We start from the raw sequence: 15,764 nt of genomic DNA, 5'->3' as shown, positions 1-15,764 counted from the left end.
CCAGGACGTTTCATGTCCAAGAACAGTTTCTGAAGTCTTCTCAAAAGCACTGTGGTGTGGTGGTTATTTGTTATGCTAATATTGCTCTTTAAGTCATTTTACAATTATTATTTAATTTGATGTCCAGTGAGTAAGTACAATTATCCTGACTGTATACAGTTATCCTCAGTCTACCCATCTGCAGAGTTTGTTTCCCGAAGGCTATGCATGGAGTTCATGTCAAAGCCTAGAATGAAATGTTAGATCCCTGTTCCTGCAATTAGGCCATACGCTGTTCTGTATAGCAAAATAATTCATGACTCAGCCACCTAATTGCAGTGGGACTTCCAATAAACATCTCCTCTTTTATAGAAATGATTTTAAGAAACAATTTTAAGACTTTTTTTTTAGGTGCGAGTTGTTGCTGAAGTAATTAAATCCTTACACAATATAGCTTGTGAAGCTGGATGTTAAATGCAATTAATTGGCAGACTGGAATTACTTGTTTGTGTAAGACTTGGGTTTTTACAGCTGTCAGTTTCAGATTTACCTGAGAATCTGTAGTAACTCCTGTATTGTAGAGAGCTCAAACTCTGCAGAAACCTACCTACTTCTAGATTTATATATATGTAATGTCCTGACACTCTTGATTTATGTATACAGGTACAGGCACATCTTCATTGGCATGTATTTGTAGAAATCCATGGAGAAAAGAGTTCTGTAGACTGGGCGTGTGCTGTTGATTTAACCTATGATGTTAAAATTCTTAAAACTATCAAAATACAAGGAATCAGGTTCTGGAAAAAGGGAAATGTGCTCTGTGGCTACATTCCTTAAGGTAAGCAGATGTATTTTTAACTGTTGAGGATTTTACATGAAACATCCAAGGAGTTTTGCAGAAGGGGTAAGAAAATGTCTTGGAATAAATTCTTTCTCTTGACAAGGAAAGTTCAAGTTATGACAGATTTATTGCAGGCAGGCAAAATTTGCAAGCTACATTACAAAATAATGTTTAGTAATAGATACATATGAATTTGTAAACAGTATAATAAATTAAACTGCTATTTATAGTACTTCATTTCATAGTGCCCAGAACTATTTTACTCTGTCTTTTGGCAAGATTCTTGTCACATTTTTTCTATCAGCCTGAAGAATAATTATTTTTTTTCTGACTTTCTGATTTTGTGTCATTTTCTGTAGTATCTTTACCACTTCCATGGCTTTTCTTTTTGAAATGATATAAGAGGTGCCACAAACACCCTCAAAAAAGGAGGAGAGGGAAAAAAGCACTTAATGCCTATGAAGATAACAAATGTGGTTTCAAACTGAAGACTCCTTTTGATGATTAGGAAATGTTACCATGGATAGATATCTTTTATATTTCGGTGGTCTTGGCATTTAACGTGTAAAGCTAGAAGTCCATACACCTTTCTGTAACGTTCAGTGGGAATTAAGGTACTCATAAAAACAGTCTTCAAGGAGGCATTTTTTCTTTGTATTTGTTCTTATTATACAGAACATTTCTGCATCTTGGTTGAAGGTGTTTGGCTCTCGTGTGAAGCGCAGGCAAAAGTCCTAGAAAAGGTGCAGTGTCTCCTGAAGATGCAATTAAAAAGCAGGAACCCCACTGAGCTTTTGTCTTCTCCTATACTGGTCCAGTGCCATATTTATTTACTTTACAGTTCTAGGGGTACTGGGCAATCTCGGTTTAAGGGAATGAGATCTATTAGCTCGGTGTACACTTTTCAATTCTTATTTTCTGTTCCTCATTTTATTATGTTTTCACTTCACACCATCTTTTTCATCTTTATCCTGCGACAGCTCTAACCAGAAATGTGAGAAGCACCTTGTAAATGTGAAAGCAATTCAGATATGCTGTTGGGTACTGCCTATGTTTTTCCCTCTCTGAATAAAGCTGGAGGTAGAAAAATGCAAGGTAAAAATCTATGCGGGTCATTTACATACCATTCATCTGGAGACGTTCTAAATGTTTAACAAGTTAATTAAGCCGTTACTCAAAGTATACATATTAATCTAAACAGAAACGTGGGTGTGCGTGCCATGTAAGCTGAGATAAAATATAAAAACTGTTTATCACTGTGGCGTGTGAGGCTGCATGGTCAGTGGTGCGTAGCTGAGCTGCATTAAACATTTAAAGTCTATCTATTTCCTGGCTCCATGTGACTGCAGTGTCCATCATTGGGAAAACCGAGGTATTTGCTCTGGCCTCAGTCCCAGAAGCTCATGAAGATGGATACCACCAGGGTAGGGTTTTTTAAAGCACTGGATTAAGTTATCTGGGAATGATAAGTACATATTGGCTGTGTTCTGTGGAGCAAGGACTGAATGTTGCCAGTAGTGACATTCTAGATCTGATGGTATTTGACTGTTCCAGTGTCTTACATGGGGCTGCAGGTGATCTCAGCTGGGTTCTACCTTCAGGAATTGATGCTGCTTGGCATCCATCATATCGGAGCCTAAGCTGGCAAAGTCATTTAAGCAGGTTGAAGTACCTTGTTCTTAAAGCACGTTCTGCAAATGCATGTAATTGCAAGAATTTGTTCCCGAGGAGGTCTTGAAAAGTCAAATCTTCCCATGCTACATCTGAGTATATTTCTTCTAAGTTCCACTGTGATGTTTGCCCTAGAATACATACTTCACTGCACTGATATAGAGGAACAGGCAGCAGTTCTCGTTTTCACATGGCCCTCATCCTTTTCATTAGGAAAGATCAGTGCTGCTCAAAGCTTTACAGCAGCGCTGAGAAAATTGGATTTTTCTGTTCCAGGAATGAGAGGCAGCAATGCTCTGCTTCTCTGACGTGAAGGGGACAGGTGGGGGAAGGGGCTGCCCTGAAAGGTGAGAGGTACACAACTCCTGCTGGGGACAGCTGCCCTATTGCACACCCCAGGGTGGCAGCAGCAGCAATTTTTGTGTTTTTCAGGGCTCTAGTTTAGGTAATGGGATTTTAGCCTTTTTTATCCTGCTTGTACAAAATCTGGTAGGTATATACTGAGATGGAATTTGCTGTATGCTGATACAGAATTGAATAGAATAAAGAGCATGCTGTCTGTTTTGGGACTGCGTTTGTCAGTAGGTTGGATCCAGCTTGAAGCTTTTGGAAGGATTTGTGAATTCCTGGGCTTGATTTTTTTATTTTTTTATTTTTTTGTAATTATACAAGAAGGTTCTGCATTGCTGTTTGAGTGTTGCAGGACAGTTCTTTCTTATTCTTTTTCCTTTCATAAAGAAGCAATTTTCGTGTTGGGTCACTAAAATCCACAGGGAAAAAAGCCTGTGGGGAAGAGATGTTCTTCTTCCCTTCAGATTTCATTAGAATCATGTAGTTCTGCTGCATTTGACAAAATAACCCTTTCTCGTTGCGGGCCATGTGGCCGTACACCATCCTGGTGGCACGCTGAAACCTAGGCACTGCAAAGTAATGAGAATGGCAAGTGGTACCTTCCCTCAATTTGGGCAGAGAGGAGCCTAATGAGGTTCAGCAACGGCAAAGTTAGGGTCCTGCACCTGGGGAGGAATAACTGCAGGCATCAGTACAGGTTAGGAGCTGACCTGCTGCAGAGAAGACCTGGATGTTCTAGTGGGCAACAGGTTGGCCATGAGCCGTCATTGTGCTCTTGTGGCCAAGAAGGCCAATGGTATCCTGGGGTGCATTAAAACGAGCATGTCCCGCAGGTCAAGGGAGATGATCCTCCCCTCTACTCTGCCCTGATGAGGCCACAGCTGCAGTACTGTGTCCAGTTCTGGCTTCTATTCAAAAAGACAGGGAACTTGTTCTAGAAATAGTCCTGCGGAGGGCTACAAAGATCATAGAATCATAAAATCACAAGGTTGGAAAGGACCTACAAGATCATCTAGTCCAACTGTCCTCCCACTACTCTTGCTACCACAAGCTACTAAACCATATCTCGTAGCTCCTCATCCAGATGCTTCATGAGCACTGCTAGGAATGGCAACTCCACCACCTCCCTGGGCAGACCATTTCCTTATGTCTAAACTAAATCTCCTCTGGCATAACTTGTGGCCATTTCCTCAGGTTCTGTTTGTTGCCTGGGAGAAGAGGCCAAACCCCTCCTCATCACAACCTCCCTTCAGGAAGTTGTAGAGTGCAATGAGGTCTCCGTCGAGCCTCCCCTTCTTCAGACTGAATAATTCCAGCTCCCTCAGCCGCTCCTCATAAGACTTGTGCTCCAGACCCCTCACAGCTTTGTTGCCCTTCTCTGGATGCATTCTAGGGCTTCAATGTCTTGTAGTGAGGGGCCCAAAACTGAACACAGTACTCGAGGTGCGGCCTCACCAGTGCTGAGTACAGGGGGGTGATGACCTCCTGCTCCTGCTGGCCACACTATTTCTAATGCAGGCCAGGATGGCATTGGCTCTCTTGGCCACCTGGGCACACTGCTGGCTCACGTTCAGCTGAGCATCAGCCAACAGCCCCAGGTCCCTTTCCTCTTCACAGTCATCCAGCCACTCATCCCCAAGCCTAGAGAGCTGAATGGGGTTACTGTGGTCAAAGTGCAGGACCTGGCACTTGGCCTTGTTGAACCTCATCCCATTCACTCTGAAGGGCCTCCCTACCCTCAGGCAGAGATCGACACTACCTCCCAACTTGTTGTCATCTGCAGAGTTACTGAGGGTACACTCAATCCCCTCATCTAGGTCATCAATAAAGATATTAAACAAGATGGACCCCAGTACCGACCCCTGGGGGGATGCCACTTGTAATGGGTCACCAGCTGGACTTAACTCCATTAACTACTACCTGTTGGGCACAGCCCTCTAGCCAGTTCCTTACCCAAAGAAGGATATACCTGTCCAGGCCATGGGCAGCCACTTTCCCCAGGAGAATACTGTGAGAGATCACGTCAAAGGCTTTGCTGAAGTCTAGACAGTCTACACCAACAGCCTTTCCCTTGTCTACCAGTCTGGTCACCCAGTCATAGAAGGAGATGAGGTTGGTCAAGCACGACCTGCCTTTCATGAACCCGTGCTGGCTGGGCCTGATCCCATGGATGCCATGTACGTGCTGTGTGATTGATCTCACCCAAGATGATTTGCTCCATAACTTTCCCTGGTACTGAGGTCAGGCTGACAGGCCTGTAGTTCCCTGGATCCTCCTTATGGCCCTTCTTGTAGATGGGAGTCACATTGGCAAGCCTCCAATACTTTGGGACCTCTCCAGATAACCAGGAGCGCTGCTGGATGGCAGAGAGCGGCTTGGTGATGAGGGGTCTGGAACATCTTCCGTAAGAGGAAAGGCTGAGCTACCTGGGACTATTGGTAAGAGGATGGTGGTGCCCAGAGACAGGGTAAGGGCCAGTGGGCACAAACTGAAACGCAAGAAACTCCATCTGAACACAAGGCAAAACTTCTTTACTGCGTAAGTGACAGAGCACTGGAACAGGCTGCCCAGGGTGGTTGTGTAGTCTCTTCTGGAGATATTCAAAACTCACCTGCCCAACTTACTCTAGGGAACCTGCTTTGACAGTGGGACTGAGCTAGATATCTCCAGAAGTCCCTTTCAACCCCTGCGATTCTTTGACCTCCTGGCACAGAAGGAGCAGCAGTAAAGACAGCCTTGAGCCAAGGAGCTCATCTGTGCTCAGCAGACATAGATTTGCCCAGGATCTGGAGTGAGGTAGGAAGTTCTGGAAGCTTGAGGGTTTGTGTGGTGTTATCAAAAGCTGCGGCCATAGAGCCTTTGAATGAAGGTCAGCAGGGGCTGATGTAGAGCCCCGTAGCTTCTGCTAGGGCCTGCTACGTCTGAGATGGCACCATCCAACACAGTCCGTCTGCCATCATCTTGCTATATGGAAAACATAACGCACAGACATCTGGTCTGGCAGGACTGGTACTGAAATGGAGCTAATAAACCCATACAGCAGCAAGTCTTCTGCTCAGTATTCATGGACTGGAATATTGTGATGTTCCAGTCTGCATTCATCTAGATTATGAATAATGGCTTTTCTTTGTATACCGTATGAAGAGTCATATAAAATGTGTGTGTATATATTTTTCATAGTATATGTTCTGAATTCATACAAATTTTAAAAGGCACGCTGAATTTACATGTACTTTATAGTATTTGCTTTGTAAATTTGACTACTCAAAAATGAAGTAATACAGGATGTATTTTACAAGAGCCAACCTTATTTTTGCCCTTTGAGGAGGAATTTGACAAGGCAACATGAGGATTTTGCAGAAACTTTTTTCTTTTACACAATTTAATGTTATGAAGTGGTCATTGGATGAATGTGGATTATAAGGTACATAAGACTATTGACTGTAGGATTTCAATCTCTTTTTAAGTGGTGAAGGTAGGCAATGAACAACGCAAACAAAAGCTGTAAAGGCAGGAAAAACCAATACTGAAAAGTGATTCTGTCTGTTCTGTGTAGTAGCTCCTAGATGATCCTGTGCAAGTAAATTCAATTATTTTGTTTATATATCTGTTCTGTCAGCTCATCAATTCCTCTTTGTGTCTTCCAGTACAAAATCTGTATCTCCATCCCTTCACTTCTCAGATGCTGAGCACTCATAGCAAATAGTGCCTTAGGTCCTTAGTTAGTTGCCCAGCTTTTCTAGGGTTCTTAAACCTTTTTGAGCACTTTAATATTTTAGTGGAGCTGTCTGTAAATCTGCACCAAGTGTGTGCGCTTTTTTTTTCCTCACCTTTCTCAGTAGATCGGAGTGATTGTGCAACATGAGAAGAAGTGATGTTGTTTTAAGTCTGGCTCATCCACTTTGCAGAATGCTTCTCAAGTGACTGCTTTGAATTTCTTCCTTTTTCTCACTTGTAAAATTGAGACAATAGAGAAAACCTAGAAGAAGTAGAAGGAAGTTTATGCTTTGGGGCCCTTAGATATCACGACATGCAGTGAAGCTGATCCCACTTCCACTGAAGGATTTTAATACTGTACAGCAAATAAAATGAAATGCACGCACCTGGATAATAAAGATTAAGAAGTACTCCATTGCTGTCTTATCTGTTGAACACCATCCGTGTAATTAAAGACTGTGCTATCACGTGTTTAAATGCGGGAGGACAGATTTTCAAGATGCTTTTGTGTGTTTTGTTACTTAATGGCAACTTAGCTCTCCTAAGAGTTCCAAAGGTATCATTGTGCTAAATACTGTGTATCTAGAGAGTAAGAAATGGATTGGGTCTGTTCAGGTGGTAAACGAGGACAGGATAAATGGTGAAAAAGTGAGGGGATTCCTCTACAGTTACTGACCAGGGTCTTTGACTCTGGATTGAGTGATGTCCTCAGAGATGGCAGAGTGACATAAGAAAGCTTAAAATTTCACTTTCATCTTGTGACGTACGTGGGTCAATTTTGGATACTGAATGGTGTGAGAAGTCACTGTCCTCACACTCTTTGACTCGGAGCCCACAAGCCTTGTGATGGAGTCAGCAGGAGCGCAGAGGTTCTGTTTCCGTGCAGAGCATTGACAGCTTAATTCCCTCGTCCCTGGTGGGTTAGCACAAGCTGCAGGGATACCTGTACCAGCTCTGCTGCTGCCCTGCCTGGGAAGAAGGAAGAAAGAGGTAAATAGTTGATATATTGGTGGCATATGTAACATCATAAACTGCTGTAGGTAGTAGCGATGAGTGTTGTCTGTCCACAGCTTGGTCTTGCTCAAATCATTTGACTGAAAACAGTGCTACGAAGCTAATACAAAGTAGAAAGTTGGACTTATGTTAAGAGAGAGCCATCTTGTTTCTTTTGGATCTTCATTTGGTTTAAATGTTAAGAACTGTAATCAGTTTTTCTCTCAGTCCTTGTTGCTTTTTTGAGAAAACCGGCGTTGAGAGCATTTTGGAAATGGGCCCAGTGTTGTCTTCTCTGTTATGTCAAATATGTAAATTTAAAACCTGACTAAACATTTGCTTAGCTCTGTGTTCAAAGAAGGGTTTTATGCACGTGAGGATGGAGGGGCAAAATAGTAGAAGACAGGCATTTTAATTAGGAGGAAAAGCCAAGGATCCCCTCACAAGGAGGTGCAAAGTAATAAACTCCAAGGAACTGTGATAGTGTTGCCTGGTATTTCTTTTTCTTTTCAGCTTGTATAACTGGCACAATGGTATGAATGTTGCAAGGAAAAGCTGTATCTTCTCTATTAGCTAATGCGCGTTTTTATATATCACTACTTATGTATGTAGAAAGTACTTGAAGTGGACTGCCTGAAATTTCAAATGAATTTTACTGACAGTTTGGTTTTCTCTCATTTATTGTTCATCTGATAGTTCTGGTTTATATTAGCCAATGGTAGATGTACCTTTGAAAGGGAGAGTGATGCATCTCCCCTGTTGCAAGCAAGAAATGCAGTGTGCTGCCTGTTCACAGAGCAGGAGGATGTAACGTTGGAGAGAGACTTGAACTTCAGTCTTGTTCTTGCACCCTAACTGAGATGAACAACAAGGAAAATGTGAATATAGTACTTGTTTTTGCAGTGTGGAAGTGCTCCAGGAAGGTGGAAGGCAAACTTCAGTGAGGGAGGTATTCACCTGAACTTTAAGAATACTCTGGGAGAAAAGATGTGTAATAAATCACTAGAATGCAGGACATGTAAAGCATTTTCTTCAGTGTAAAAATTTCATGCCCAAACAGATTGCACCTTGGGTACTGTTTGCAAATAGATGCTTACACATTTGAATATGTTCTTCTCTGAAATATAACTATCACTGTGGGTTTTTTGTTTTTGTTTTTTAACTGCAGGTATGAAAAGGTGCCCGTAATTCTGGTTGGTAATAAAGTGGACCTGGAAAGTGAGAGAGAAGTGTCATCAAATGAAGGCAGAGCCTTAGCTGAAGAGTGGGGCTGCCCTTTTATGGAGACCTCTGCTAAAAGTAAAACAATGGTGGATGAGCTCTTCGCCGAAATTGTTAGACAAATGAACTATGCAGCACAGCCAGACAAAGATGATCCATGCTGTTCTGCATGTAATATACAATAGCATTAAAAATGACCTAACCTGGACTTAAATTTGCAGAAATTTTGTAAGGTGGTAAAACTGTCTACTTCACTTCCTGGTTTGTGGGTCACTTGAAATACATCTGTAGTGAAGTAGCAACATTAACTCAGAGCTGAGCATTGAAAGTCAATCACTGACTCTGAATATAATTGGGTTCAATGACCACATCTCACCCGTTTTTCCCATTGAGCACCTGCGATGTTATGGCATAGCCAGTCGATCTACAGGGTCATTCCATTTGAGCGTACGTGTTATCATGTCCAACAGCAACGACAGCAACTTTTTGCAAAGAAGTTGGAAAACCTTGGAGATGGAAACTAAAGCAGTGGAGAGAATGTCCTTGAAGACCATCTGCAGCTAGCATGAGTGCAGAAGGAGAGCTAAGTCTTTGAGCGTCTAATTGCTGTGCTTTGGGACGTGCGCTATCACTTGTGGCCAAGTTTGTTCAACTGTGTTGATTTCACCTGAACTTCTGACAGTGTTAGAGGAAGAGGTTACCAGAGACCTGTATTGTTTGGATTTTTTTCAAAATCGATGCTATTATTTCTACACTTTATCCCACGTCTTGAAATAGAGTACATTGCATCAGTGAGTGAAGCGAGAGGCAAGATCTGCAAACAGGCGACAGGTGAAGAAACAGTATGGCATTGGAATGTTTAAATCTTTCGTTTTGCTGCTCAAAAATGGAGGATCACTTCAGGTTTTGGTCTGCAAAAAGCCAAACAAACCCTCTGTTTACAAAGCAGGAAGCATCTTTATTTATCACTTTACTGAACCAGGAGGAAGCAACTGTGATGAAAAAATTGCTGAGCCTTACTAACAAGGAACACTTTAATAGATTAACTAGTACCATCTTGTAAGGAAAATTAAGCCATGTTGCATCCATATGTTCCCTTCTGCAGAAACCTCATGGGACAGTACGAACATCCTGCATTTTTAAGTTTGTTGAAGACAACAGTTCTTTCTTGCCTTTAAGGGCTACGTTCTCTGGTGGGATCCCTAACTAACCTTTGAAAATCAAGCTTGCTATTTCATAGCTTTAATGACGAAAACTTAAATTGGATAACCATGTAAAATCATTCAGTTCAGAGCTGAAATAGTTACAGTTACGATTCCTTAAGTGAGTGTGGAAATGGCTCTTTAGTTGCCTGCGACACACTATTCAAAGGTTGCCCCAATTATTTGAGTGTTAAAATGGTGGGAGCAAATATTTTATTTTGAAAGGATGCTCGAGCTCTGGCTTGCTAGTTTCATAGCAGTGAAGTATTTATCATTTGCATGACTAATGGCACAAAAATACCTATTCTGAAGTCTTACAATCAAAGTATAGAGAAGTTTTCAATCACAATGTTTAGATTTTACATGCTGGAGAGATTGTCTTGAGTTGGATCTCTTATAGGTAAAATTGGCCATAAAAATACAGAGTCACTGAGCCTGTGGTCTAAATAACACCATGCGTTCATTAGTTTTTCAATCTTGTGCAGTAACAGTGTAGTTCCTTGTGTTTAAATGAGTGACAACAGGGGTGCTGGGCTGTGTGTGTGTGTGTTGAGTGTGTATGTGTGTGTGTATATGGCCCTTAGAAATGCTGTAATTGGAGTTAGGTTTGAGAGTTTTGCCTTCATCTGCAGAACTGCCTAAAAATAATGCTCTCATCTTCTACAAAGGAAACTTTGTACAGCACACTTTGCAGATTTTCATATACATTCTTAACGTTTAAATTGTAGTTCAGTGGATGGTAAGCAAAGGAAATCATATTAATCGAAGAGAACAGACCATCTCTGCCCTTCATCTTTCAAAACCTTTCTACAACCAATGTTTTGAAGGGCATTGGATGTCACAAAACATCACGCCTTACTCAAACGTTAATATAGCCCTTCTTCCCATCTACCTTTTGGAACTTTTGTTACTGTACTTTGTTCTCCTAGAGATATTCACACCATTTATTTTGGCATCTGAATGCCCACTTCGGGTGCTCTGAATTGCCCTCCTAGAGGCACCTACCTCTTTCCATTCACTATATAGCAAAGCTTAGGCTTTTATCTTCGGTCCTCTGAGTCACGCAACTTCTATGCCTAAACTAGATGGTATGAATGTTCTCTTCCCCCCCCCCCCATCCGCCCGTTTCACCTACCATACTTAAGCAAGGTTTCAGATACTGAATTGGTGATACTGTAATTTTTCAGATATCCAGTTATTGAGCAGCACAACCCATCTGTAAAATAGCTTGTCAGTGCAAGATCCACTGCATAAGCGCACTCAAAAAAGAATTAAAAGCCCTGTGAAACTTAGAAGTGCATGTTATGCAACGTTATTTACAGGGGTGTTAAAATCTCACCTCGTAGATCGTTCATCAGCCAAGAAAATGGCATGAAGTACAATATGAATGGCCTACCATGGAGTTGATAATATAAAACAGATGGGCTTCTAATATAAGAAGAATCGCACAGTGAAGTTCCTAACAGAAGATACTAATGAAAATACACCCCGGTCTTGGTTTTGCGTTACCCTTTCACATTTTCTGGAACTTAGATCTGTGTACGCTGTCATGCAATACTTGTGGAGGGGGGGAGGGGAGGGTAAGCATTGCTTTTTCGTATAATTCTGAGGAAGTAGTTATGCACTATTTGTACTTCCACTAATGTGAAGATAGTGGAGCTTGATTCAATGACGGTTGCACTTGACAGAGACTTTCTCCAAAATCCATGGGTAGCAGGAAGGTAGGTGAGCGAGCCACGCAGCGCTTCTGTGGCTGCCCCGTGGGAGTCACGCTCGTTGTTTCATTTGTACCCTGAAAGGATTACCAATTACAGTCTTTGAAAATTTCTTATAACATGCCTTAAAATATTATGATTTGTTCCAAAGACCCGCTTTTTCCTTTGCCTGTTCTTGTAGAGCTTTGTCCTTTTCTACAAGAATGGCCTTTCTCCTTTTTTTTTGTTTTATTATGCTTTTTTCTTTTTTAATGTCGCAACTTTTATTCTTTTAAGCTATGGTAGTGATAGCGACTGTTTCCTCTTTCCCTTAGAAGTGCACGCGAGAACTGGTCCAAACAAAGGGAATCAAATCAGGAGCATTACACATAGTTGCTTCTTACTGTTGTTTTTGTTCTCCCTCTGCCCCTTCAGAGCATCAAAAGGACTTGGTGGCTTTTTCTGTTCTGGTTCTAGCCTCTCCCTAACCCCAGTGCTACAGTTGCCATTACTTTTCTGTGGGAAAACTACTGGTATTTGCTTTCCTGTATAGAATGTTGCCTAAAGATGTCAGCCATTTGGTTGGGGGGGTTTTGTGCATGTTTGTTTTTTACTTTGATTTTTATTTTATTTTACTTTATTTTATTTTTTGGCCAGTGTGCCGTCAAAGCACTGGTTAGGCTTTAATTGTGAAACTCCGCAACAAAAGCCAACGTTTGACGACTGCAGGAGGCTTTTATCTGCATTGTTGTGCATCTGTTGATTCTTGATCAGGGTTTGAAGAAAGACTGAAGTGGGTGCTGGAACCAGGCTTAACGCTGTTGATTTGGAGTTTCCCAGAGGTGAATTAATGTATTTCACAGATAACTGTTGAGCTCTAATACAACTGGCAACTTAAAAAATGGGGCAACAGTTTGTTTTGTAACAATGTCAGTTGTTAAAACCTTGATGTTTCAAATAAAACAAGAATTGTACATAGAACTCAATGCAAACTCAGCAGTTGTATTTGGAGTTAAATTATTTTAACAAATAAATTTATTTAATGAAAACTCCCTTGGATTCCCTGTGTTGTCCGTTTCGATTTGGTCACCCAGGGTTCACCCAAAGCTTATTGAAGCAACCCAGTAACTTTGAACGCGCTGCCTGTTCTGTTGGGTTCAGCTGAGCATTTCTTGCCAACGTGCTCTTCTTTTACAGATTAAATAGCAATAAGAAAGAAGTGAGCATAGTTTCATGTTAACAGATGGGCGCGCACGTTGATTTAAGTTATATGCTTGACAAAGAACCACAACAAAGGTTTTGTTTTCCTGCTTTCTCAGATGGGTTTATGCTGGTAACTGCCAGTAAGGCTTGGTATTGTTTAAGATGTGCATCTTGCCATGGCAAAAGAATGTTTACCATAAAACGATGAAATGATGTATGACCTTGCTCAATATATGATGATTAATATCCAGTGCTCTTTTTATAGCAGTGAGGTTGTAAAGGGTTAAAAGGGGATTGTTTGTTATATCAGCTTTTTAATTGATGAGCGTTTTTGCAGGCTTTCATCGTGGTACAAAAGGAGTTAGTGTTAGAAAGAACTTCAAATACAATTAGCGTTGAAGAGATTTATAATTGAACAGTTGAGCTAATGCTAACAGGATTATTCTAGCTAATTGGCAGTGATCAGCAGTTACGTTTTAGTCATGCCAGTATCACTGAAATACACTGTTTTCAGTAGTGGTGGGTGCTTGGTGGTCTCTTGGTTCCACGTTGTGCGTGCCATAAGGAACCTGACCTCTGAGGCTGGGACATCTTAAAAGTTCTTAATTCTATGGGTAGTATAGAATAGTGTTAATCTCGTGCTTTTGATTTGCTGGTTCATTCTGTAAAATGGTTTTAGTGGAGCTTGTGTGGGTGGATTCTTGCAGTCCCGTTAACGTAAAGGTCTTTGTGCCCAGGAAGATGTGTGTACAGGGGCAGCAGGAACTCATTGGGCTCTTCTAAAGAGTTCCAGAAGAGTCTGCAAAATATGCACTTCTCAAATACTCAGTAACTAGAAACCTGGGTGTCTCATTTAACAAATGTATTCCTTGAGCCCTTTAATTATAGTAATTATTTTTTTTTAGTTACTGCAGGAAGCTAGTTGGCTCTGAGAAAGCTTCATAAAGTATTTTAAATGGAAATTGATGTCTTGCTATCTATCCCTGATTAATATCTGTCTTACAGGATGTAGATGTAATATTGTCTATCTTCTCACACTGGGGGTATTAGTTTAACATAGTGCTATATGCACAGTACTTCTGTGCTAACTTAGTGCTACATAAAGAATTGGATGGATGGTCACACTCAGAGTTTCAGTCCATGGCTCAGTGTCCAAGCGGGAGCCAGTGACAAGTGATGTCCCTCAAGGGCTGGCAATGGGACCAGTATTTAACATCTTTGTTGGCAATAAGAGTGGTGGGATTGAGTGCAGCCTCAGCAAGTTTACAAGTGATGCTAAGCTGTGTGATGTGGTTGGGCCCCTCGCTGCAAGAAAGACATTGAGGCCCTGGAGCGTCTTCAGAGAGGAGCAACAAAGCTGGTGAGGGGTCTGGAGCACAGGCCTTATGAGGAGTGGCTGAAGGAGCTGGGATTGTTCAGTCTGGAGAAGAGGAGGCTCAGGGGAGACCTTATTGCTCTCTATAACTACCTGAAGGGAGGTTGTAGTGGGCTGGGGGTCAGCCGCTTCTCTCGCGTTACCAGTGATAGGACTAGAGGGAATGGCTTCAAGTTGCACCAGGGGAGGTTCAGGCTGGATGTTAGGAAATATTAATTCTCTGAAAGGGTGGTCAGGCACTGGAGTGGGCTGCCCAGAGAGGTGGTGGAGTCACTGACCCTGGAGGTGTTCAAGGAACATTTGGACGTTGTGTTGAGGGACATGGTTTAGTGACAACTGCTGGTGATGGGTGAATGGTTGGGCTGGGTGATCCTGTGGGTCTTTTCCAACCTTGGTGATTCTATGATTCTATGTGCTGAAGGGACCATGACAGTCTTGAGAGTTGGGCCCACATGATATGCACAAAGTTAAATGAGGCCAAGTCTTGCACCTAGGTCAGGACAATAAATACAGGCTGGGCAGAGAGTGGATTGAGAGCAGCCCTGAGGTGAAGGACTAGACGGTCTTGGTGGATGAGAGACTCAATGTGAGCTAGCAATGTGCAATTGCAGCCTGGAAAGCCAACTATACCTTGGGCTGCATTAAAAGAAGTGTGACCAGCAGGGTGAGGGATATGATTGCCTCCCTCTATTCTGCCATCATGAGGCCCCATCTGTAGTACTATGTCCAGACCTGATGCCCTCAGCACAAGAAAGATGTGGAGCTGTTGAAGCAGACCTGGAGGAAGCCATGAGAATGATTAGGGGGCTGAAACACCTTTCTTATGAAGAGAGCCTGAGGGAGTGGGGGTTGTTCAGCCTGGAGAAGAAAATGCTAAGGGGGGAGACCTCATTGCAGCCTTTCAGTACCTAAAAGGGCCTACAGAAAAGCTGGAGTAAGACTCTTATCAGAAAGCATAGTGATTGGACAAAGGATATCTTAAAGAGAAGAGATTTAGATTAGATATTAGAAGGAAATTTTTTACTTTGAGCGTGGGAGAGTGGTAGGGCACTGGCACAGACTGCCCAGAGAAGCTGTGGCTGCCATATCCCTGGAGGCATTCAGGGCAGGGTTTTTTAGGTTCCTGAGCATCCTGATCCGGTGGGTGACAACCTGCCCACAGCAGAGGGGTTAGAACTGAATCAGCTTTAAGATCCCATTCTATGATTCTATGCTATGATTTTTTTTTTTTTTTAGCCTCCATCTCCTACATTATGTTCATAATACAATCTTAGAATGGCTTGAGTTGGAAGGACCTTAAAGATCACATGACCTTTTAACATTTTTAAGTGGCACTCCTGCTTGAAATGTGACCATAAAAGCCCTGTATAAAGGGCTGGGCTACCTGACATAATTCAGAGTTGTATCTGTGCAAACTTAACCAGACCTAGTGCCTGTTTGCCTAGTGACACCAACACAGCATGGAAGCAGGAACGGGTGTTCTTTGAGCTCTGAGGCCCAGAGCAGGCAGAGCTCAC

At 42.2% G+C, this 15,764-nt stretch overlaps 1 protein-coding gene across 1 annotated transcript in view; it reads left to right on the top strand.

The window, feature by feature from the left end:
- RAP2A (RAP2A, member of RAS oncogene family) overlaps positions 1 to 12,721 on the top strand; it is a 33,019-nt gene extending 20,298 nt beyond the window's left edge. Inside the window, exon 2 of the mRNA XM_001233103.6 lies at positions 8,721 to 12,721. Coding sequence (XP_001233104.2) covers positions 8,721 to 8,958 — 238 coding nt within the window. The 3' untranslated portion in view covers positions 8,959 to 12,721. The remainder of the gene's footprint in view (positions 1 to 8,720) is intronic.
- Positions 12,722 to 15,764: the final 3,043 nt, after the last annotated feature.

The sequence above is a fragment of the Gallus gallus genome, chromosome 1, assembly GCF_016699485.2.
Source record: "Gallus gallus isolate bGalGal1 chromosome 1, bGalGal1.mat.broiler.GRCg7b, whole genome shotgun sequence".
NCBI lineage: Eukaryota > Metazoa > Chordata > Aves > Galliformes > Phasianidae > Gallus > Gallus gallus.
This window is presented reverse-complemented; position numbering and strand designations above follow the sequence as displayed.